Source organism: Alosa pseudoharengus, unplaced genomic scaffold, assembly GCF_046254945.1.
Source record: "Alosa pseudoharengus isolate Yale_2024_CS ecotype anadromous, Long Island Sound unplaced genomic scaffold, YU_APseudo_1.1 YU_APseudo_1.1_scf_19, whole genome shotgun sequence".
Lineage (NCBI taxonomy): Eukaryota > Metazoa > Chordata > Actinopteri > Clupeiformes > Clupeidae > Alosa > Alosa pseudoharengus.
In genome coordinates, this window is record NW_027468657.1 from 34,394,851 (window position 1) to 34,420,129 (window position 25,279).

The following is a 25,279-nucleotide window of genomic DNA, read 5'->3' on the forward strand; positions in this document are numbered from 1 at the left end:
ATTTTACCACACTGAAATATTTTGTCACTAGCAACCTACATCTGTCCTTTGTCAATCAGTTGCATTTTTGGCTCTGAACAAAACAGTTCAGGATTTTGAGCAAAAGTCGAACGTGCGTCTGGCTGGGACAAAACAGGCATGGGGACAGTTTAAGCTATTTAAACTTACTACAACTTCAATATTTGACAACATATAATAAATGGTACTTCATAAAGGTGTTTAGATAGATTGCTGCTGGGCTATACGTCTTAGTGAATGTCTGTTAACTCATTGCTGTCATCGTGAAGAGTGTTTTATAACTAGAACAATGAGCAATGTCCAATAATTGCAAAATGTAGGCTGCTTAAGTCAAATTTGGCGAGGCGAGTGGGTGCCTATTTTAAATCCTGTAGCAAGTGACCACGCTATAAACAACATCGGCATGCTTACATCACTTACGACTTCCTACCGGTTCGTATTGCCAGTGCGGATGCAAATGAAAAACGATTCTTGGGGGAGAGTAGTTAGTTAGTAGAACTGGTTTAGAAATTGACTATTCCTATGACTGTGTTCCTACTACTCGGTGCAAAAGGGACTATTACTTATGAGTGGTAGGCTACATTTTCCAATTTACAATGTGTGGTAGCCTACTATACATACATGCTATACTGACAGTTATCATTAGCCTAATTTATGCATTACCTCAACTTAGTATGCCTATTGGCGGTGCGAATGCGAACAGTGAAAAAGCCAGGAACTGTAGTTTTAGGGCTGACGTCTTCAGTTAGAAGTTCATAAAACTGTGTTTGTAGAATTGTTCAACTGTTAACTTGACCTTGAGGTTATCCTATTCCAAACGATATCTAAAAAGATTCAAAAATGTTGGTCAATAAACAAAATAATTAAGCTTAGGCGTGGTCATAGTGTAGTTCCAGTAGTTCCTGTACCATGGTGGAACAGCAAAAAAGGACTGAGCAGTGGGCTACTCCTAAATATGTAAATGTTCAAGCCACATGAAAGTCCTTTAAGATCATGCTGTGGAAAGGTGCCTAATCTGATAAAAGTGTTGCATTCATGGTGCATTGTGAGTTTGGATGAAGAATGTTGAGTACAGCTAACATGAATCTAGTATTGATTACATGCCATAAACCAGGGTACCATTTCTTGCATGTGGATTACTGGCTTCCCGTTCTTGGGAAACTGATATTGGTGTCAACCAGGATGAAATCACAGTATCACATGAGACATCACTGGAAGCCTATCCTAGCCATGGCATTACATCATGAACACCAGTCCGCATATTGGAAGATGAAAGTATTGTAATTATACACTGACGTCCCTGATTACGGTCATAATTTGGTTCAATTCATGATTTTGGATGTGATCTGGATAGTAGTAATTTCATTTTTCGAAGGCCTGAGGAAGGAGCCGGGTGCAGAGAATTGTCCCATTGCGCTGAGCGTGAGAGAACTATGGGCAGCTTTTTTCTTTTTGTCTCTGAAGGCCCAGTGCTACAAATCGTTTGGCTTGTATTTGGAGGACATACATTCTCACTAACCTCTGTCATAGCGGTGGGTTGGTTTACATAACAGAACGGGAAGCATTGTGTGGCAATATCCTCTCACAAGGACATCCAGGTCCTCTGTTGATTCATAAAACATTGACACCTCATGAGTTTGGATTATATTAAAACCATCTTGCACACCGCTTTAACAGCGCAATATTAAAATGTCTTTTTATGTCTGTATTTACCCTACAAATACTTAACAGGTAGAGGGGAAGGAGTGATTTGGGGGAAAAAAGTTATTTGTCAATGTGCTCAAGGACTTCCAGGAAGTCAAACTTTGCAGTTGCACCCCAGGCTCTATCTTTTGTTTTGGTCCGTGGGATGTTGTTTGTTTTTCTTCGGTCAAGGTCACTGGTAGAAGTTTGACAGCTCCCCCTTTTCCACATGCATTTAAAGTGTGAGTGATCAGCATGATGACTTCCTCTCTTGAACCTGACCCTTTTTTAACTAGACAAATACAGTTTGGACAATAACAACAACTGTGTCTTTACTGTTGAAGTTAACTGCCCCCCCCCCCCAGCAGTCTGTGTGTAAGAGAGCAAGAAAAGACACGCGTGTACAGGGGTCTCGCGCAGTGCTCCATTGCTCTATGCTTGCCTCTGACCATTTCAGTTTTTTTACCTCATTTAAAGTTCATTGAGGAAAAAAGTTCCACTGCCACCATGTCTTCTGTCATGAGTCCCTGTATAAATGGGCCATATACCATATCATTCTAAGTCAAGTTTATCCAACAGGAGCTTTTCTGTCACACCATATGTTTTTGTTTTTAGTTGTTACAAATTAGACTTTGTTACGCACTACTGACTTGGGAACACACAGTTGTATAAATAGTTCCGTATTGCACATAAATGGAACATCAAAAACTGTATTTTTACAGTTATGTTTGTGTACCATATGATCTCCATAGATATCTCACTAGTGGCACATTATGTAGAAATTGTTGAAAGTAGAGTAGTTCCATAAAATATACTTGCATTTTGTGACACATTTTCTTTGCTTGTAAGAGCCTTTGTTTAACCAGCTGCAACACTAAAGGCGAGAAATAAAGAATAGTCCTTCCATTATGAGTTGGCCAATGTGACGTGAGTACATGCTTACAAGGGTGTAGCCGCTGGCAGGGGCTCTCATGTTAACCTCACTTGACACAGGACATTTACGAAGACAGTCAGAGACTTTATTTGGCAGCCACAATCATGACATATACCAGAGAGAGAGATGTGTAAGCTCTTTATAGTGTAGCATATCTAAAGGGACCAGAAGTCATATACCCAATTTATGGACTGTGCATTATAATAATCATCCTCATCATTTCTGATCTGTTGAGGACGGAATGTGTGATGGAATCTTCTACCTGCGGCCCCCCGCAAACTGCCTTCAAATCTGGCTTTCATGACTACGATAAAAATCAATAAAATAAAATGACAGCCGTGTTTTCCTGCTAAAGTAAACAATGTTGTGCGGCTTGCGCCTATCACACTGGGCTGCCAGATATAGGGTTTGTTCGTAAATTCAATCGGACACTCTGAAAATAGAATAACGCACGGTTAAAAAGTTTCAGTGTGCTCAGAGCAATTTACGAACCCATAACCTACACAGGAATTCCTTCATTGGCAGCTGTAATCCTAATGTTAAAGCCTAATGTTAACCATGTCTCCTGTCTCTGAAACGCAAAATTGATGATGAAAACCGGCAGATCCAGGGACTGACAAGTACATAGCCATCAACATCAAGTAATAAACCGTCATTTTAGCAATGCCATATTTTGGGTGGCCCAGTGGTTGTCCTGTCTGGCCCACTTGGTAATGCAGTTGAATAGCCCTGCCTTAACCCATCGTTCAGTTAGGCTAAATTTGAACATTTGGGTTATGGATTATTATGACATTTGTGTATTTTGAGTGCACAGACATGATGGACTCAGTCAATAGGTCTGTAATGAGTGCAATACAAATTGCAGTTAAATGTTTACCAACTCGTGAAGAATTTAATAAAATGTATACCTAAAACACTGCTTTGTAACTGTACAGTACATTTATATCATTATAATATCATCATCATGTGGAACTGCAGTGTCCTGTTTCAATAACATGTTTTAGTATTTGAAGTTGTCAGTGTGGATTTGCATGCTAAATTCAAGCTCACCAGCTGTGATTAGACTTAAAATATATTAACCAATACAAGTGTTTTTCTGAGTGTGTTTGTGTGTGCATATGTGAGTGTGTATTTGAAGGCTGCCACTAACTCCTGGATTGTGTTTGATTGCTGACTTGGCTCCTTCTGCCTGTGTGCTTTGTGTCTCTGCATGCGTGTGTGGAACCCCTGGCCTCGGCAGGCATTGGTAAACTCTCGACTGCGGATGGTAAAGCCTTTGCAGATCCTGAAGTGTTGCGGCGTCTGACATCATCTGTGAGCTGCGCACTGGATGAAGCAGCGGCCGCCCTCACGCGTATGCGGGCCGAGAACACGCTCAACGCCGGTCAACCAGACAAGTATGGATCCCCTGCACTCTGGCTACAACTCTCCACCATCACACATCAGCAGTACATCCCTTGTCCACAAACTATTAAGTCAGTGAAAGCACATGATCTTTGCTGCCTTAGAAGATGGGAGCATTTTGGGTTGAGAACCCAGTGGAGAGACCTCATGTGTTCTGTTTAGCTTATGGGGGTTAAAGAATATAGGGCTCAATTGTAGTTTCATCAAGATTTTTTTCCTCAAGCTGACTTCAACAAAGATATTTAATTTATTTACAGACTTTGCAGTGATTTAATGTAGTTGTATTGATGTGTTTTGTAGTATGCGGTAGGCTTTTATTTTTATTTGAAATACATTTTACTTGCTACATTTAAAAGATACAGCAACATCTATGTCAGAATTTGTAATGTATAAGGGGTTTATTTCTTACAGTAGGTGGCTGTTGTGTGTTTGTGTTTGTGTTTGTGTTTGTGTCTGTCACATCACTGAGGCAGTAATGGTAGCAGTCTGGTTGTTTTCAGCCGGAGCTTAGCTGAGGCCTGCTCAGATGGGGATGTCAACGCCGTACGCAAGCTCCTGGACGAGGGTCGCAGCGTCAACGAGCACACGGAGGAGGGCGAGAGCCTTCTGTGCCTCGCCTGCTCTGCTGGCTACTATGAACTTGCACAGGTAATTATGTGTGTGTGTGTCGGGTGGTGTCAACAAGTCAATATGAATTGTTTGTAGAGGGCAGTTTATTCAGAGCTGCAGAGCTACGCCCATGGGTTTGTGTGGATGTGCGTATGTGAATTGTTTGATATTATTCACCGTAGAGGATTTCTGATATCTCGATTAGAAAGATGGTGTTTCAGTTGATCTCTCTTGCTTTTTATAAAAATTAAAGTATATTTTTTGAGTTTTTTTACGCCTTTAATGTGATCGGACAGTTCAGAATGACAGGAAGCGAGTGGGAGAGAGAGTCAGGGTGGGATCCGGAAAGGACCACGAGGCGGGAATCGTACCTGGGTCGCCGGCGTACGGTGCAGGTGCCCCAGCCAGTTCCACCACGGCTGGGGCCGATCTCTCTTGCTTTTCTGATAGTGTAGTAAATTCAGACCCCAGTAAATAATTAGAATAAGCAACTGCATTCATCTGTAGAACCTGTTGCATCTTTAAACATAACCACCAATCCCTGCTACTATTGTCTTTTCCTTTTGTTGTGTAAAAGGTCTTGTTACTGTTCTTCAGATCTTTGCCTGCTCTGTCCACAGGTGCTCTTGGCCATGCATGCCAATGTAGAGGACCGGGGCATTAAAGGCGACATAACCCCTCTGATGGCAGCGGCCAGCGGCGGCTATGTGGACATAGTTAAACTACTACTGGTGCACGGGGCTGACGTCAACGCACAGTCATCTACAGGTGCACATCTACAGGCTTTTAGAATAAATCAGTCAATCAGATTTATTATATGTATGCAACAATGTTTGCTGTTCTGTTTTAAAACTAGAATTCATATTTAAAGAGTTTGTATGAAACATCTGATCCCTTTTAAATGTTATTAGTGGCACACATAGAAAACCTATGAACATGGTAAACAAAATCACATACATTTTACTTTAAAATATTTTTGAAACCGTTTTATAGCAAATGAGATGTGCTTGAGGTAATCTTTGAATGTGGCACTGTGCAAAACTTAAGCTGATGACAATAAAAGCTTTCTATGAATGCTACAGTATGTATTCTCACCAAGTGGTATTGGGCTACTAAGGAGAAAATAACCGTACTAATGAATATGAATTAACTACCATCATTTCTCACCTATTTACCAAAGTTTATACGTTGATTTAGCAAGATTTCTTCAGCTATGAGGTTAATGCATGGGGGTGGGCTTTACATGGGAATGCATTGCTGTTCTTCATTCTTCTTTCTGAATACAGCACACTCCGATTCTGATTTATTGGGCTATTGAGCATTGTGGTTAATACATAGGTGCGCTCAATCAGGTCTGTCAGGTCTTAATGTTTTCCCCTGGATTTCTATAGGCAACACAGCCCTGACGTATGCCAGCGCAGGGGGCTTTGTTGATGTCGTGAAGGTGCTGCTGAAGGAAGGTGCTAACATCGAGGACCACAACGAGAACGGCCACACGCCACTGATGGAGGCCGCCAGCGCAGGTCACGTAGAGGTGGCACGCGTGCTGCTGGAGTATGGAGCTGGCATCAACACTCACTCCAATGAATTCAAGGAGAGTGCCCTCACGCTGGCCTGCTACAAAGGTGCGACAGACACCCTTTTGCCCATGGATGAATTGCCACAACAATATGTGCTACAACCTGGCACATTACTAATAATGTTTTCTGTGCATTGTCCCTGTTGAAATAAATCAATTACAATTACAAAATCTAATGAACAGATGCCTGCATGAGTGACTATTATCGGTGACGTATTGGTGAGTGCTGGTATCTTGGTATAGGTGGCATGGCATTGATGTATCTGCTGTTTCTCTCTCTCTGTCCGGTAGGCCATCTTGACATGGTGCGCTTCTTACTGGAGGCTGGGGCGGATCAGGAGCACAAGACAGACGAGATGCACACTGCGCTCATGGAGGCCTGCATGGTGAGCTTCTGCAGCAGAGGACCGGACCACTGCAGCTGAGGACCGCTCAGCTTGTAAACGGTCTTCCTTAGAACAGGGTGTCCGTAGGGTTTTAAAGAGTATTAAAAGGAAGTAAATCAACGTAACAAAAATTAAGGCCATATAAAGGTATTGGTTAATGTAGTAATCGTGATTTTACAAGGTATAACATTTCGTTACTATTTTTTAAACAATGATTATCCAAAACGTTGCTCCTAGACTGTGAGTCCCACCGCAAAATCTTCACTTGATCAGTATATCCATGTCACTGGTGTGTTGTTAAGGCACAACAAGTAATCTTGAAATTGTTTTTAGTCGGCAACTAATTGAAGTGCATCAAATCCTCACAGACCTTCTCATTCTTGATGATATCTACATAGAGGTTACGTTAAAAGTACACTATGCAAGATTTTCACTTTTACGAAGCCCAATTTGATGGTAAACGAACTTGTAATAGGCGAATCACCTAGCATAGCTATACAGCATAGGCGTAGCAAGCTGCTATCGAGAAGACCAGCCATGCAGCTTCAAGAACGGCGGCCCGACAAATCTCTAGAGGGAGTTCTACAGTCACCAATAATACCCAAACCTGCATAGTGTACTACAGTCACCAATAATACCCAAACCTGCATAGTGTACCTTTAAATAATCACTCGCATCACTGTGGGGATTCAGAAAAGCCTGTGTAGCCCCAGCAGGTCGGTGTATAGAAGTGAATCGTGCGTATTAACATACAGGTGTAAAACATTACAGGTGATGATAAAGTATTATTACAAGCCAGATCAGTCACGTCACTTGACAGTGAAATTAGCACTTAGGCAGATGTTGAGTTAAGCTAACTGCTGACACATGTTTATTTTTTAATGTATAGTGTTCAGAACATGTACTAGATTAGATGAGAGAGGCACTATTGCATGTTTAGTCTGTGGTTTTGCCACACCGAGGTGCTGCATCAAAATAAAAGTTCCTGGAAATTATGGTGTCTAGGCCGATGACCGTTCAGTGTGCTGTAAGTGGGATAATAGACTTTGAAGTTTGCCTCCAAAAAGGACCCAATGCTGTCAAGCTGTGGTCCTGGAGATAACCAAAGCTAACTACTTCTTGTGAGTTGCACTGCAAGTTAATGCTCATGTAGCAAATATCAAAGTTCCCCGTCTTAACGTACCAAAGATTAGCCTAGAAATCTAGACACACCCTAGTGGCAGCAAATGTAATTTGTAGCCAGGGTAGTCTAGCAACTCTCTGTTGGCTATGAGGCCAATCACATCGTGTATATAGAGTCGGTGGGCGGGCTTAACATAATGAAGACAGAGTTGCAACGGTTCCGTGTGAATTCCCTGCTACTTGAAAACAAAGAAGATGGATGCTGCTGCTGGCAAACAGCGTGACACAAGTTAAGCTTTTTTTAAGTTGGCAAAAGTTTTATCAACTAGCTGCGCTGGTGGGAAAAAGCATGGGACTCATGAGTTGTAGAGCTATCCTATTGCGTGCAGAGGGAATTTGAAAGACAACCGTTTATCCCGCCCCTTGGATTGAGCACTGCGAATGGTGAGTTCCCAGACCTTACATCTTAATATGGGTCTGATTCGTCAGGCTAACCAAAGATCACAAAACCCAATTGAAGTCAGATGACAAAAGTGTGTAGGGCAAAACGTCTGCATTTTAGACTTCTTTACCGCAAAAGTTTAACAGGTGTGATTATTCAAAATCCTCATGTTTTTTTTCCCATAGGAGAAATTGCAAGTAGGATATCGGATACCGGATATCGTTATACGGGCAAAGAATACCGCTTTTTTGTAGGCGAACTTCAGAGGTCTATACGAATAGGTTTGAATCCAAATTTAATAGGATCTGATGGTTATGAACTAAAATTCAAAATCAATTAATTTTATACCCCCTGATCAGTATATTAAGTCAACTGCTTCAAAATTGATTAAGAAAGGTTTCGCCGATGAAAATCACTGGTGTTGAAGTGAGGTGTTTTTTTGAGAAGGTATTAAAGGTATTGAATTTCACTTCAGGATTTCTGTATATACCCTGTAGAAGTGCTGCTATTCACCTAATTGTTTGTCCTTCCGCAGTTGTGAATCTGTCATCCTGTTTTGCTACTTGCAATGTTCTGGATAACTTGGTATGCATTCACAGTTGGTGATTGTACCTGATTTGTGCACAGCTGACAAATAAAGGATGAAATGGCTAATTCAGTGTGTATGTATAAAAAGGTTTTTCAGTTTAGTTTGCCATATGAAAAGCTACATTCATCTTTAGCATTGAAGTGTCTGATGAGGTTCTTGTCATGTCGAGATGCTTATTCTCTGCATCCTGTGCTCTCCCTATGCTGTCCCAGGATGGGCACGTGGAGGTGGCCCGGCTGCTGTTGGACAGCGGGGCGCAGGTCAACATGCCGGCCGACTCGTTTGAGTCTCCGCTGACGCTGGCGGCATGCGGGGGCCATGTGGAGCTGGCTGCCCTGCTGATTGAGCGCGGGGCAAACCTGGAGGAGGTCAACGATGAGGGCTACACCCCTCTTATGGAGGCTGCCCGGGAGGGTCATGAGGAGATGGTGGCACTGCTGTTAGCACAAGGTGAATTGCCACAACATGTTGTTGCACGCTCACTCGGTTCCATAATAGTCCTTCATCAGTAATTGTTGATGTTTGAAGTTAACTTATGCTAAGTTTACAGACTTCCATCTAGTGAAGATCAAGGACTCTTGAGTAGATCAGGGACGTTTACTCAAAATTGTACAGCCTACATTCTTAAATCTGACGAGATTGTCACAACAGATCATTTCACCATTCAGGACCTTACAATTGGTCTTTCTGTTGTTTACTGTGTGTAACCTGTTTATATAATCAGTAAATTCCAGGTAGTGGACTAGAAATATTGAAATCACAGAGGAGGTCTTGTTGGTATGTGAGCCTGCCACTGTTAAGTCCTCAAAAAGCAAAGAGAATATTGAGTGCCATTCCACCCTCTACCTGAAGCTAGTTTTTATTGTAAAAACAGGAAATCCAGTGTGTTATCGCTTGCCACTTGTGCAAAGAGTTGTTATATTTTTGATATCAACATAAGTGAAAAGGACAGATGCATGAAATCATTGCCATAAATTAAATGGGATTCAATACTGACCCCTGGGGGATACCAGATGCAACACGCCTGAAATTGGATGAAATTAGAATTCTCAGGCTTGCACATTCTTTCTAGCCTTGACTGTAACTGCCTTTTTCACATCACAGGTTACCGTCATTAACATCCCTAACAGTGATGCTTAAATCTGATTTACTGATCGCTTGGTGAACCAAAATTAGGATTGAAATCTTAAAACGTATCTTCCAAGACACAATAACAACTGTTGGAATACTGTGAATATGGAGTTCTCCATAGGTCTTTAGGTCTGTAGAGCTAACAATGTGTATGCTAACTTCACTCATAAACCAAATATTTGCATTTCCGTACAGAACACACATTACATAATCAACAAATATTTTTAATATAAGCAATTTTCATAGTGCAATTGTAAATGGCTGTGAAGGGTCATATTTGCTTTTCATGGTGATGATTTGGGGGGTTGTAAGCATGCTAACGTTCCTTGTTGCCTCTGTGTTCTTGTGTCAGGTGCCAACATTAATGCCCAGACAGAGGAGACCCAGGAGACTGCTTTGACCCTAGCGTGCTGTGGCGGCTTCCTGGAGGTGGCTGATTTCCTCATCAAGGCCGGGGCAGACATCGAGCTGGGCTGCTCAACGCCGCTGATGGAGGCTGCACAGGAAGGGCACCTGGAGCTGGTCAAGTACCTGCTCGCTGCTGGTGAGTAGAATGAGGCCAGCTGATGGACACGTGTAGCCTGTATAATGTATGAAATCAAAGCTGATGCCCTTAAGTGTTCAAGCTGTGGACATTGGATCCTTTTGGTACAATTCTAAAATATAGAATTGTTTTGCCTTTTCTACCTTCCTTGTTCAAATATGACTTTGCAACACAAGATTCATTGAGTATATAACAAGCTTTCAGGTTATAATGGTTTAGCAGTAAATTCAATCAGTGTATCTTGTCTATGTTTTTTTTTAAATATAAGTAAGCCAGGAGAGAGTGATATTTCCAGACTCCTCAAGCATATTTATTCGTGTCTCCATCTCCTAGGTGCCAATGTCCACGCCACCACAGCCACAGGGGACACTGCGCTGACGTACGCCTGTGAGAACGGCCACACCGATGTGGCAGACGTGCTGCTACAGGCTGGTGCAGATCTGGTGCGCACTCACCCCTCTTTACATGCAATCCTCATCTTCCCTGTTTTTGTCTGCCAACTTTCCCTCTGGTTTTGAACCGCTAATGTCAAGTCACCTCCATGTTCCATCGCACATTGTCTCAGTCAGCATGCCTCAGTAACCCTGCAAGACACTTTCCCTCCGTATCCCTCCGCCTCGTTCTACCCCTTCTGCAGTCCCTCTTATTCAGTATCTAGCTACACATTCCTTGTCTCACTTCATCTGATGTGATCTTTTTCAGGGATGTTCTAAAAGATGTTCTAATGACTGTGTGTATATGTGCTTTAGGAACATGAGTCAGAAGGCGGTAGGACTCCTTTGATGAAGGCAGCAAGAGCAGGTCACTTGTGCACCGTGCAGTTCCTCATCAGCAAGGGTATGTTTGCCTGAGGGCTTAGCCTGATAGCTTAAAATTTTTTCTTAACTACATAATTCTGATTAGAGATGCCATGGTACTTTCTGGAACGCCCCCTACCGTTCAATATGCGTCATGGAATATTAGGGAATAAAAACACAAAATTCTGTCTCATGATTTAAAAATAAAAAAAAATAAAAAAAATTGTTAGGCCTATATTGTCCCCACTTGCACATATTCAGGCAATTAAGTGAATTCTATGAAGCATCAGAAATTGAAATGAAATTGACACACTCCATCTAGTGCTCTGCACTAATAGTTGGACCTCCAGAGTAATTGAAAACAATCCCACTGTAGCACAAATTGAAGGTCACACAGACATTTTTCTCAGTGAATATGTAGTTTGTTGTTTTAATTCTGTTTTAGAATTTTATAAAAGTATACATATCAAGATACTGAAACTGTATAAAAAAACCTTGACTCGAACCGTGGGCACATTGTATGGTGGCATCCTTATGCTGGTCAGATTAATAGCAAAGCCCATGTAACCTTCTTTTCTCTGTTCCCAGGGGCTAATGTGAATAGGTCAACAGCCAATAACGATCACACGGTGGTGTCTCTGGCCTGTGCTGGTGGCCATCTTGCCGTGGTGGAGTTGCTGCTAGCTCATGGGGCTGACCCCACCCACAGACTGAAAGTGAGTCCCCCTGGTGGTCAAACCATTGATATGGCTCCCAAATAAACATGCTGAGAGATTCTGCTGTGTGTGGCTGTGGAAACATGTCCTCACTATTGTCAGTCAGGCTGTCTGCTACCAAAAGTAGAATGTTGTTGTAAATGAAGCCCAAGGTGTAAATTATGCAACGCATAGTTGTTATAATGCATTGATTAATGATTTAAAAAGATTGTCATTTGCTTTGGAAGAATTGTTTGTCAGAAATGTTTTAGCACTTTTCTCATAACATATATTATCCAAATTCTAAACCAGTATGATGACGATGCTCTTTTCCAACAGGATGGTTCTAGCATGCTGATCGAAGCTGCTAAAGGTGGCCACACTAACGTGGTGTCCTACCTGCTAGACTACCCAAACAACATCCTGTCAGTCCCAGCTCCTGACCTGTCTCAGCTCACGCCCCCTTCTCAAGATCCCTCTCAGGTGAGGAGTGGGACCCAAGGCACCGCACATTTCTTACTCGTTTGTCCTTTTGGTTGCGGTGCTGACATTTGTGGCAGACAGTAGGAAAAGTAGTTGTAAACTGAAAGGGCAGTATCTTGTGTTATGCAGTAAAGAGGAAACCTAGGAAAAGGTAATGGGTGTTGTGGAGGACCTGAAAGGTAATAAAGATCTGCCATGGAAACATCCTCACATTGCTACTTGCATGGATATTTATGTTAACTCTATCCAACAAATGCTATTTTCTGAGACATGGGCTGGGATATAATGATAATAATAAAAATTGCTATTTACAAAATAGTGTTCAAATAGCACTGTATAAATGTTGATATGACTAGTTGCACAATGCAAGATGTTTGGGTGTGCCCTGACGTCTACCTCTTGACCTCCAGGTTCCTCGTGTCCCATTCCAGGCACTGGCCATGGTGGTGCCCCCACAAGAACCAGACCGAGTGCCCTCCAACATCGCCAGCCCCCCACCGGCTACAAGCAAAGGTGACCGTCCGCCTCTCTTGACCGTCATTATGGGTGGATGTAGGGTTGTGTGATGAGGGAAGATATCAATGATTTTTATTGGCTAACTTGAGATAAATGAGAATTTTTTTTTTTCCTTGAATCTTAATTCCATTCTTCATGCCACTTTAGCATACCAATAGCATTGGCATAAATCTGATAGCTTTTTCCAGCAAAATCATAATCTGTAGTTGGAATATAACAATTCTTTTGTGAAAAGGCTCTGTCATACAAGGTGTTTTAAATCTATCCATCATTGTGGTATTCATAGGAAAATGGCTTAAATGAAGTTGCGGTGTGGTCATCAGTCATTTCTCTTGCCTCCTCAGCCGCCTCCAAACAGAGGCAAGCCGCCCTCCAGCCTGCCCCTGCCCCGCCCGCGTCCTCTGCCCCGCTGCCCTCTTCAGACGCCCTGCCCCCGGCCTTCCACCCCTACCAGCCGCTAGACTGCATCGTGGAGGAGACGGAGGGCAAGCTGAACGAGCTGGGCCAGCGCATCAGCGCCATCGAGCGCGCCCAGCTGCAGTCGCTGGAGCTCATCCAGGGCGAGCCGCTCACCAAAGACAAGATCGAGGAGCTGAAGAAGAGCCGCGAGGAGCAGGTGCAGAAGAAGAAGAAGATCCTCAAGGAGCTGCAGAAGGTGGAGCGACAGCTGCAGCTCAAGACGCAGCAGCAGTTCACCAAAGAGTACATGGAGGCCAAGGGCCTGAAGGCAGAGGTGGGCTGCCAGGGGCAATGCCCGGGCCCCGGTCACGGCGGACACCACCCGGGCCACCTGCTACCCTCTCCCCCGCCCCCACCGCCACCTCCGCCGCACCACCACAGCATCCAGCAACCCCGAGACCCCCCGATGACCGCTCAGGCTCTGGCCTCCGACAAGGACCAGGAGGGTCAGCTTCCGGAGTACGAGGAGGAGCAGCCGTCGCCAGGTGAGGAGGAGGAGGAGGAGGAGGAGGATGATGAGGAAGATGACGAGGAGGAGGAGGAGGAGGAGGAGGAGGAGGAAGAAGAGGAGGAGGAGGAGGAGGAGGATGACGAGGAGGAGGTGGCAGATTCGGTTTATGGCCAGCTGCCCTCACAGCAGGAAGCGTCGGTCATCTACCACCACCCCCACCCTCAACCCGCCGACAGCAGCATCCAGCAGCCTCTACCTCCACCTCCGGCCCCCACCCTCCAGCCTCAGCTTCAGCCTCAGCAGCAGCAGCAGCAGCCCCCTCCGCCGCCGCCTCCTCCCCCGGCCCTGCAGCCAGCCTTCCCGTCTCTGCCGCCCCAGGTGTCCGAGTACCCAGACGGGGCCAGCCCCGAACTGCAGAGGGCCCTAGCCGCCCACACAGAGCAGCAGCAGCAGATGGTGGGGGGCTCTGGCCTCCTGACGCAGGCCCCGCCAGATGGCCTCATGGTGGCCACGCCCGCACAGACGCTCACCGACACACTGGATGACATCATGGCGGGTATGGCCCAGCTCCTGCTCAGTGTCCAGTAACACGTCATACAGCCCAAGCGGAGTATACATAGAACATAAACAATCCACAGCGGGTAGTGAATATGCAATAAAAAAATGATCATTACAGTTTAAAGTATAGCTCTGTTTCAAAGAAATCCCTGTGGATAAACTGACCGTAAGCCTAATGGTGTGTGAGCTCTCGTCTGATGTCTCCCTTGTTTGTGTGCGTTTCAGCCGTGAGCAGCCGAGTGCCTATGCTGAACACTACCACCTCACCCACCCCCATGTCCCAGCCTCCCACGCAGACCACGGCCAACGGCCTCTCCCCCCCCTCTGCACTGCCCCTCTACCCCTCTGTGGACATTGACGCACATGTAAGACAAACACTCATTAGTTTAGTATTTTCCATTGATTATGTATAATAATAATAATAATAATAATAATAATAATAATAATAATAATATGTTTATTTTATATAGCGCCTTTCTCAAACCCAAGGTCGCTTTACATAGTAGGAAGGCAAAAAGTATGAATGTTCTTAACTGCAAAGGTTGCAAACTAAGCCACATGCTAACTCGTGTGTGTGTGTGTGTGTGTGTGTGTGTGTGTGTGTGTGTGTGTGTGTGTGTGTGTGTGTGTGTGTGTGTGTGTGTGTGTGTGTGTGTGTGTGTGTGTGTGTGTGTGTGTGTGTGTGTGTGTGTGTGTGTGTGTGTGTGTGTGTGTGTGTGTGTGTGTGTGTGTGTGTGTGTGTGTGTGTGTGTGTGTGTGTGTGTGTGTGTGTGTGTGTGTGTGTGTGTGTGTGTGTGTGTGTGTGTGTGTGGCGCTCAGACGGAGAGTAACCATGACACTGCGCTAACGCTGGCCTGCGCCGGGGGCCATGAGGAGCTGGTGTCGGTGCTGATCGCTCGCGGGGCCAACATCGAGCACCGGGACAAGAAGGGTGAGCGGCCTCATCAAGCCACTACTACACTGAGCACAAACACACACAGATGAGACGGCACCATGAACAGATTTTTTGTAACCTATTGATGAAAGCAATTTCTATCTGTGTGAAAGACGGATGGTTTCTTGCTGAGATGTTGTGTCTGTATTGGTTTTGCATGGGAGTGTGATGTGTGATGCCTGCTGTTTTCCTGCTGCCTCTGTAGGCTTCACCCCGTTGATCCTGGCGGCCACGGCGGGCCACGTGGGCGTGGTGGAGGTCCTGCTGGTCAAAGGGGCCGACATCGAGGCGCAGTCCGAGAGAACCAAAGACACGCCGCTCTCGCTGGCCTGCTCTGGTGGACGTCAGGAGGTACGCCACTGACTGGCCTCACGCCGCCATAGAGCCAGACACACTCTGCTGCAATGTTAATGGGCCCACACAGCTAGTGGTGTATTGGGCTGATAATGGAATTGTGTGTGTGTGTGTGTGTGGGGGGGACAATGAAAGCACCAAAATAATGAAACATCAAGAAATATTATAATACTATAATTAGACAAATTGACAATTGATAAATAGCTTGTCAGAGTAATATGAACATCAAGCACAAAAGTAGAAGAGTATGGATAGTGTTGACTAGGTGTTATGTGTAGTCACGCATGCTCCTACTGTGGGCACTCCAGTGATGAGTGTTAAGTATGAGCTGTTGTGTCTTTCCAGGTTGTGGAGCTGCTGCTGCTGCGGGGGGCCAATAAGGAGCACCGCAACGTCTCTGACTACACCCCTCTCAGCCTGGCGGCCTCGGGCGGCTACGTCAACATCATCAAGATCCTCCTCAACGCCGGCGCCGAAATCAACTCCAGGTCAGAGAACTGGATTAGCGGTCACATGGCTAATGAACTTGTGGTGGTGGCCGTATTGTGTTTAAAAAAAAAAAAAAATTAAGTTTAGTATTAAGAAAGTTCAAAGAATTCCCTAACCTTTTGTCAGACCCTTTGCAGTGTGTGACTTGCAGGAAGATAGAGATAATATATCAGTTTGTATCTCGATATGATGTTAGAAAGCGCGGTGTGGTGGGGAACTGAAGTGGACTGGTAGACTCTGACGCGTCTCTCTCTGTCTCTGCAGGACTGGTAGTAAGCTGGGCATCTCTCCTCTGATGCTGGCGGCCATGAACGGCCACGTCCCCGCGGTGAAGCTCCTGTTGGACATGGGCTCGGACATCAACGCCCAGATCGAGACCAACCGCAACACAGCGCTGACACTGGCCTGCTTCCAGGGCCGGGCCGAGGTGGTCAGCCTGCTGCTTGACCGCAGGGCCAATGTAGAGCACCGCGCAAAGGTCAGCAGCACCCATGGCCACACATCAGGCCACACATATCAGGATCAGGAGATGGATACAGACTTTACACTCTAGCTGAATAGTTCACCTTTTTTTAGCACCAAAATAATAATAATAATAATAATAATAATAATAATAATAAAACGTTTCCTAAATTGAATGTTCTGTGAGGCTCTCTGTTATCTTATGTGCAAACGTTTGAAATGTATTTGATTTTGATGTTTGGACTATTCCAAAAATGTATTTCACCAAGACTTAATTGCTCTGGTTCTGTTTGTGATTGTGTTCACCAGACGGGCCTGACTCCTCTGATGGAGGCTGCCTCTGGGGGCTACGCTGAGGTCGGACGTGTTCTGCTGGACAAGGGGGCGGATGTCAACGCCCCACCTGTCCCCTCTTCACGCGACACCGCCCTCACTATCGCTGCTGACAAGGGTCACTACAAGTTCTGTGAGCTGCTCATCAATAGGTGAGCACACACACACGCATGCATATTAACACTTTCTTTCAGTAGAAGCAGTTCAGTTCAGTTATTTGAAAAAATGACTCCTTATGGCTTCTGGTGGATGTTGTTGAAAGAAATGTACAGATTGAGAGTTACAAATATGACATAACCATCAACAAAGGCATTTTTACTGTAAAAAAAAAAAAGTCATTTACAAAGCATGATTATTGCACTACTTGAACTGGACAGGATTATTCATGTTTTTTTCTCCACCTTTTTCATTTACATTATTACTAATTATTACTTACATTATTATTAGAATAATAATAGTCTAATGGCTCCCACACACAGTTGCATGCATTGCAGTGCTGGAGACGCATCCCGTTCACTTAACATGGGCTTACGTCATCCGTTGCCGAACTGAATTGTGGGTCCGTTGCGTCTCATTTCTCCCGTCGCTCGCGTTAAGAAGTTCAACTTTTGCTGAACCGAAGGTCTTCACCAGCCAATCAAATTACGAACAAGCGAACAACAGACGGCACCAGCCAATCAAATTACGAACAAGCAAACAGCAAACTGCACCAGCCAATCAAATTACGGTTATACCTTAAGTCATTTGCATAGCTACCGTCGGGAACACCCACTGGCATGCGTTGACGGAATGCAACTGTGTGTGGAAGCCGTTAGTCTTGTAATGATAATTTCTATTATTTTGGTGAGCTCTATAGACCCTTTCAAGAGAGTTCCATTATCAGCATCATAGTTGGCCCCACAAGACTTCCTTTTTAACATTCCATATGTTATCTTAATGCAGAGGAAGTAGATTGGGACCCAAATAGAACGTTCAAGCATTGTTTTTGTTTTTATTGTTGAAAGGGTCTATATGAATTACAAATAACTACAAATAACTATCTCCAGATGTAAATGGTTGCGTATCCCGTTACTCAAATTCAGTTAAACCCACCAGTAGGCTAGACCTTAATTTCACAGTCTAGGTATGTTAGCAACACAGGGCTTGAGAGCATGGACTGTATAACAAACAACAAACAAAACAAAACCCTGCGTGAAATTAATCTGGGAATAGACCACTAAAGGTAGGGGCGAGCTACCTCGCTGGCGTGTTTAATTTGGTTCCTTGGTTAAAATATAATGTAGGATGTGTTTTGCACAAAATTGCATCTGATAAAAAACTTAAACATAAACCCAAACAAACATGATTTCCTGTGAAATCCCTGACTGCGCCTTCAACGCTAGCCTACTATTATTTGTTGACAATAGACCAATTTCACAGTGTCCAGGTGTCCGGCCTCATTGATGTTAATGATACCTTAATTGGCAGGGTAAAACGTCTTCCTGTTTCTGTCTTTCTTGTGGACCTTTCTTTTGCTGTCTATGGGACAGTGCTCTTCCACAGGAAGTTGATTTACACAGTGGCCCCATCTTGTGAAATGGGCTAATCAAACCTGGAGACGAACGGACGGCAGCTGTTGCCGAAGTTCACTTGCGTGTTTTTTTTTTTATTTTTAATTAGTAGCACTACTGAATCTATAGTAGGGGAAACACTGAACTGTGTTAATATGACCTAAACATCCCATCCACTTTGGAAGACTACCTTAGTCTAAAGCAACTATTGCTGTTGTAATGATGATGTGTCGTCCTCTTTCTTTGTGTAGAGGGGCTCACATCGACGTGCGCAACAAGAAGGGGAACACCCCGCTGTGGCTGGCAGCCAACGGTGGCCATTTTGATGTGGTGCAGCTGCTGGTGCAGGCAGGCGCAGACGTGGATGCTGCAGACAACCGCAAGATCACACCGCTGATGGCCGCTTTCCGCAAGGTAACCCATGCCACCTCCCCCTCCCCATTTTAACCTTTAACCTCCAAAACGTGTGTTTGAATTTTAAAGTATGCGCTGTAGGTTTAATGTCCTGTAGCCATATATCAATGCTATATCAATGTTGAACGCTGTTGAGAGTTTAACCATTTTGTAATTTTTTTTGTTCTCCGTTTCTCCCTTTGGTGTTTACAGGGCCATGTGAAGGTGGTGCAGTACTTGGTGAAGGAGGTGAACCAGTTCCCCTCAGATATTGAGTGCATGAGATACATTGCCACCATTGCTGACAAGGTAACACAGGTCTAGAAGAACTTCCTTTTTTCTCTTTTCTTATTTTTGATCAGATGTTTTTGGTCAGTGGCAGTAATCAAGTAACTGAAACCCCTCTTGGTGTGTTCACAGGAGTTGCTGAAGAAGTGCCACCAGTGCATGGAGACCATAGTCAAAGCCAAAGACCAGCAGGCTGCCGAGGCCAACAAGAACGCCAGCATCCTGCTCAAGGAGCTTGACCTGGAGAAGGTACCGCACACAGCTGTCCTTGGGTGACTGTCAGTCAGGCAGTGCTCTCAGTAACAGTGAGAAGTAACAGGCACAGTGAGAACTGTGAGAATTAACATTACCAGCACGCTGTTTTAAAAAGTATCAAAAGGTAGTAGATCAAGTTCGCAAAAATAAGGTTGTTAAAAGGCATTAAAATGTAGTAATCGTGATTTTACGAGTTACCTTTCGTAACTACAGTATTTTTTAAGCAGTAAATATCCAAAACGCCACTCCAAGTGCCGCTGCAAAATCTTCACTTGATCAGTAGGCTAGTTTAATATCACAGGCTAAGTAATGACTTTCACTTGCACATTGTTGAGGCATAACACCCAAAGTCATCTTGAAATTATTTTGTTTTTGAGTCAGCAACTAAGTTAAGTTCATCAAATCCTCACAGACCCTCTCATTCTTCAGGATACATAAAGGTTACGTTAGATAATCACAGAGGCCGTTTAGAAATTCTCTGATAATCACTCGCAACACTTGCAACAATACTTTTGTATCCTGATGTTTGCTTAGCCTGTGGTTTTGCCAAGCCAAGGTGGTGCGTCAAAATAAAAGTTCCTGAAAACTCTGGCGTCTAGGCCGGAGATGGCAGTTCAAAATAAAAGTCCCTTGACAGTTTGTAGCGACAGAGGGTAATTTGTGTGCTGTAAGTGGGATAATAAACCTCTGAAGTTTGCCTACAAAAAGGACCCAAAGCAATTATTTATTCACTACAGGATTTCTGTATACCTGGACTTAGTATTCTTTGCGGTTTCTGCTATCTGATGGTCTCACATAGTTTTGGTCTTTTTCTGTCTATAGTCCAGAGAAGAGAGCAAAAAGCAAGCTCTGGCTGCCAAGCGGGAGAAGCGCAAGGAGAAGCGCAAGAAGAAGAAGGAGGAGCAGAAGAGGAAGCAGGAGGAGGAGGAGGAGGCTCAGACCAAGGAGTCAGAGACACTGGAGCAGGAGAAGGACTCTTCTGAAGGTAACAAAGAAATGATCAAACTAGTCAGTCATGGCAAGGCAAATGTTTTTGGGAATTTTTTTTTTACAAATGTCTTTGAAAAGGCCCAACCTCACATTTTTTGTCTCTTTCTTTCTTTCTCTCTCTCTCTATCTCTCTCTCTCTCTCTCTTCTGTGTCTTTCTTTAACATTTTCTCTTAATCTCCAAAGAACCAGAGGTGCCCATTGAGCCGCCAAGTGCCACCACCACCACCACCATCGGCATTTCGGCCACGTCTCCCACCTTCACCTCCGCCTTTGGCAAGAAGCGCGTTGGCACCACCACCGTGCCCAGCGCCGGCCGCAAGGGCCGGAAGAACAAGAGCAAGGAGATCCCGGGCGAGTCCGGGGTCCACCTGCAGGAGGCGCCACAGGCCCAGGGTCAGGGAGGCAAGCAGCTGATGGGGGCCAATGGCGACTCGGACCACCTGGACAACACGGACTGCACCAGCGAGAGCAGTGGTAGCAGCAGCAGCAGTGTAGGTGGTGGAGGAGGGGGAGGAGGAGGAGGAGGAGACCGGAACCACAGCCACAACCACCGCCACCCACCCGACACGCATCCCACCCTGTCCACCACTTCATCGTCCTCGTCCGCTTCCTCGGCTCCCACGCACATGGGGTCAGCCGCGGAGAAGAGGCAGGGCCCTCAGCACAGCACGCGCGAAGACAAGGTCATCAGCGCCAAGAGGTAGGAGGACGACCACTTCAGCTGCCCTGCAACATGGAGGTCTCGCACTCTGATGCCTAAATTAGTCTGATCCATGACCGCTATGTGATGCTGTGTCATCTTCCTTTCTCCCCTGAAATGCCCAGGGCTCACGAGCAGGCAGCGGACTTGATGTCCAGCTCCATGCCCTCCTCGTACAAGAGCATCACGCTCCCGGTGACCTCGCCCAACAGCAAGCTGAGCATGACGAGCCCCAAGCGGGGCCAGAAGAGAGAGGACGGCTGGAAGGAGGTGGTCAGAAGGTAAGAATCTCACAGACCACATCTGTGTGCTTACTACTTAGATAGAACTCGAACAAAACCCTAGTTGCTATAATCTGAATGTAATTCACAAGATTGTATGACTATAACAGATTTACCAATGTAAAGTAAAGATTTGTCTTTGTTATTATACATATACATTGTTATTTGATATAGAATGTGGTGAAATGTGATTTTTAGATCATCTTATAATAGGATCTTATTTAGAGCATCAATATGTAACTATGAAAGTTATTCAAGCAGTTATCAGCTTAGAGTTGTTTGTTTGATATTTTTGTGAATCAAGACTTGGCATCACAGTATATTTTTCTCTCCAGTCGACCGATGAGGTTTTTATCCTGTAGGTCCAAGAGGCTCTCCGTTCCCGCGTCAGTGGTCTCACGCATCATGGGCCGAGGTGGCTGCAACATCACGGCCATCCAGGACGTCACCGGCGCCCACATTGACGTGGACAAGCAAAAGGACAAGAACGGAGAGAGAATGATCACCATACGGTACTTCCTACTCCACAAATGGAAACCTGGACATTGGCAGCATGTTGTCAATAAAGTCTGAATCAGCACTTTGTTTTGGTTTAGTTTTTAAAGATATGAAAAAGTGTAAGCTGCCTTAATGAACAGAATGCTAAATCAATGAAGAGTTTGTCTGTAACCCCCACTTCTTTTCTTTCCTCTTGTTCTGACAGAGGAGGCACAGAGTCCACCCGCCACGCCATCCAGCTCATCAACGCTCTCATCCAGGACCCAGCCAAGGAGCTGGAGGACCTCATCCCCAGGAACCACATCCGGCCCCCAGGCTCCAAGGCCGGCTCAGCGGCCTACTCTAGCTCCAGCGGCGCCAACAGCGCCTCGTTGGTCAAAGGCCAGGGCTCGTCGGCCGCCACCGCCACCTCGGGCGCCTTCCAGCCCTCCTCCTCCGGCGTGCAGGCCGGGGGCAAGCTGGGCAAAGGCCTGCCGTCGTCGTCCGGGATGAGGCAGCCGTTCCCCGTGTCGCTCCCGCTGGCCTACGCGCACCCCCAGCTGGCGCTGCTCGCCGCACAGACCATGCAGCAGATCCGCCACCCTCGGCTGCCCATGGCGCAGTTCGGCGGCACCTTCTCGCCGGCGGCCAGCACCTGGGGGCCCTTCCCGGTGAGACCCGTGAGTCCCGGCAGCAGCAATAGCTCCCCGAAGCACGGCACCAGCAGCAACCCCTCGTCCGCCTCGCGCCCCGTCGTCGCCTCCTCCTCCTCCTCGGCGCTCGCGGAGCAGTCGGCCGCCAACACTAACGTCAGCCCCAGCGCTATGGCGGCCGCGTCCTCGGCTGCTCACATGGCCGCGTCTCCCAGCAGCAGCAGCAACAGCAGCAGCAGCGCTGCTCCTACGCACACCCAGCCCACGCCCTCCTCCGTCAGGAAGCAACTCTTCGCCCCCACGGCCCATCCCAAAGCGCCCGCGGCGCCCATCACGAGCGCCACCACGGCGCCCGCCATGACGAGCATCACCCAGCCCGCCGGCTCCACCTCCTCGCTGCACCACCACCACCATCAGCACGCCGCCGCCAGCACGGCTGCCCCCAGCACACCCCTGCCCTCCGTCGCCCCCTCTGCTCACACGGCCAAGTTGCCCCCCAAGGCCGGCGAGGGTTGCGGCGCGTCCGCGGCCCCCGTTGGGGCCAAAGAGAAGCCCGTGGCCCCTGAGCCCCAGCCGCCGGCCCCGGAGCCCGCCGATTTGCCCACGCCGGCGCCGCCTCCCAAAGCCGAGCTCCCGCCACAGCAGGCGTCGCTGCCCTTCAGCTCCACCTCGGAGACCCCACTGGCCACCCCTCTCCTGGCGCAGTCTGCTGCAGCCCTGCCGCCCTCCTTCACCTCGCCCTCCTCCTCCGGTCAGCCCCCGCTGGTCAACGCCACCAGCGCTGCTGCGCCGCAGTTCTGCGCTTCTGCCCCCCGCATGTCCCACCGCATGCAGCTGGCCCCCACTCACTACGGTGCCGCACTGGCTGACCAGCAGCAGCAGCAGCAGTCCCTCCTGATGTCCCTGGGTGGTCAGCAGGAAGCTCCCAAAGCGCAGGCAGCACAGCAGCAGCCCACGATGCCCCCACAGCCCACTCACGCCCCGCCCAGCCTGGCGCCCCCACCGCCCCAGCTGCAGATGTCCTCGTCCTCCTCCGGGCTGGGCCTTATGAACGGCTCCCAGCAGGTGCACATGCAAGGCACCAAGCCCCAGCTGCCGCCCAACTTCGGCCCCACTGCCCTCTTCAACCATTTCAGCAGCATCTTTGACAGCAACCAGGTGGGCACCAACCAGGTGTGGGGCGCCTGTCACCTCCCCACGCGCTCCCCGCCCGAGCAGCACTACTCGGCTCCGCCGGCCTACATGGGCATGGGCATGGGTCAGGTAGACGGTGTGATGCCGCCACCTCCCATGCCACCTCCGGACAGCTCCAAGGCCCCTGGCTACCGGTCAGCATCCCAGAGGATGGTCCCTAGTTCCATCGGTAAGAGAGGCCTCAGTCTGACAAACTAGACCCCATTCTAGGAATGTGCACATCTTGGCCTTTAGAAAACTGATTTGCTGTCATGTCAGTCGGTCAAGTGCTAAAATAAAAGCTGCTGGTTGTAGCAACATTGTGTAGTCTGGGCTAAAGGCTTGGCAAGATAAGTAGATAGAGTCTTGCAAAATAGACTACCTGTTCTTAAAACACAGACCCCCTCATCCCTAAAAAACAACAGCAAGTCTTTTCAACCCATTTCTGTCTCTTTAATCTGTTTCAAATCCATGTAAACATGAATGGGGATGATGACCCTGGGTTGTGTGTGTGTGTGTGTGTGTGTGTCTCTCAGCTATCCATCCTCTGGACCCTGCAGCAAACTCCATCTCATCCTCTGCTGCACTGACCAGCCTGGCCAACTCCACCTCCATGTCCAGCAGTGCTGTGTACCTTCATGGCCATGGCCCAAATCCTGCCACCGCCCCCTCCTTCAACCGACAGCATTTCTCCCCCCACCTCTGGGGTGCCTCTGGCTCTTGTAAGTAGAGCTGACCTGGATTGCATGGTGGCTGGTCCCCCGCCCCTCAATTGCTGCAAAGCCTCTTGGAATTTGGTTTAGACTCCAGGAGGCAGAGGGCACATGGCAGTGTTCTACTCTGGATCATGTTTTGACCATGGTCATGTTGAGGGTAGTCTAATATGTTAAGTCATGTTTAAAGCCACAGTGTATAGTTATTAGCAAAAATGGGATAAAGTATTCATTCATTCATCTGTGTATAATTTCCTGAAAACAAGCATCGACACGTTTACTCAGGAGTAGTCTGCCATGTTCCTTTGTTAGATCTTGCTACAGTAGCCCTGAAAAGACTAATCAAAACATTACCTCTAGAGGTGGCCTTTTGTGTATTTCTCCCACACGCTTGGAAATGGAGTGGAGTTAAATTTGCAATTGTTGCCATGTGTATATTACTGTTCCGATGTGATGTAATCCTTCCTGTCCGTCCCCCCCCCCCCCCCAGGTGAATCTGCTGTCCCCACTGTGTCATCAGGGGTGTCCTCCCCGCTCACGGCATCCACCTCGGCTCCACCCCACCAGGCCAAGCCTGGCTCCTCCAGCCACCTGGACCGGAAGGTTCCGCCACCCATCGGCACTGAGCGGCTTGCCCGTATCCGGCAGACGGGCACGGTCAACCCGCCGCTGCTCACCACCAGCTACACGGCGCCAGTGGGCCAGGGCGGCATCTGGTCCTTCAGCGTTGGCAATCCCTCTGGTGAGTGCCTGGAGAAAGTCAGAGCCACACTTTAATAAGAAGCTCACCAGAGTGGATACAGACAGGTGTTGGCTACTGTGCTAAAACATGG

The 25,279-nt window shown here is 46.9% G+C and overlaps 1 protein-coding gene across 6 annotated transcripts in view; it reads left to right on the forward strand.

The window, feature by feature from the left end:
• The window catches only part of LOC143132789 (ankyrin repeat and KH domain-containing protein 1-like), a 35,789-nt gene that overhangs the window by 7,843 nt on the left and 2,667 nt on the right, over positions 1–25,279 (forward strand). For 2 of the 6 annotated variants that reach the window (XM_076292567.1, XM_076292568.1), the window contains exons 3-31: positions 3,876–4,032; positions 4,525–4,687; positions 5,269–5,416; positions 6,040–6,273; positions 6,519–6,613; positions 8,979–9,216; positions 10,250–10,441; positions 10,775–10,884; positions 11,191–11,278; positions 11,827–11,954; positions 12,273–12,416; positions 12,827–12,929; positions 13,277–14,398; positions 14,626–14,765; positions 15,220–15,331; positions 15,540–15,685; positions 16,034–16,176; positions 16,442–16,655; positions 16,949–17,124; positions 18,774–18,936; positions 19,129–19,224; positions 19,336–19,452; positions 20,281–20,443; positions 20,633–21,149; positions 21,275–21,430; positions 21,766–21,942; positions 22,134–23,923; positions 24,270–24,455; positions 24,937–25,188. In XM_076292567.1, the coding sequence (XP_076148682.1) occupies positions 3,876–4,032; positions 4,525–4,687; positions 5,269–5,416; positions 6,040–6,273; positions 6,519–6,613; positions 8,979–9,216; positions 10,250–10,441; positions 10,775–10,884; positions 11,191–11,278; positions 11,827–11,954; positions 12,273–12,416; positions 12,827–12,929; positions 13,277–14,398; positions 14,626–14,765; positions 15,220–15,331; positions 15,540–15,685; positions 16,034–16,176; positions 16,442–16,655; positions 16,949–17,124; positions 18,774–18,936; positions 19,129–19,224; positions 19,336–19,452; positions 20,281–20,443; positions 20,633–21,149; positions 21,275–21,430; positions 21,766–21,942; positions 22,134–23,923; positions 24,270–24,455; positions 24,937–25,188 (7,470 nt within the window). The remainder of the gene's footprint in view (positions 1–3,875; positions 4,033–4,524; positions 4,688–5,268; positions 5,417–6,039; positions 6,274–6,518; positions 6,614–8,978; positions 9,217–10,249; positions 10,442–10,774; positions 10,885–11,190; positions 11,279–11,826; positions 11,955–12,272; positions 12,417–12,826; positions 12,930–13,276; positions 14,399–14,625; positions 14,766–15,219; positions 15,332–15,539; positions 15,686–16,033; positions 16,177–16,441; positions 16,656–16,948; positions 17,125–18,773; positions 18,937–19,128; positions 19,225–19,335; positions 19,453–20,280; positions 20,444–20,632; positions 21,150–21,274; positions 21,431–21,765; positions 21,943–22,133; positions 23,924–24,269; positions 24,456–24,936; positions 25,189–25,279) is intronic. The other 4 variants (XM_076292570.1, XM_076292571.1, XM_076292569.1 and 1 more) reach the window with 3 other exon arrangements.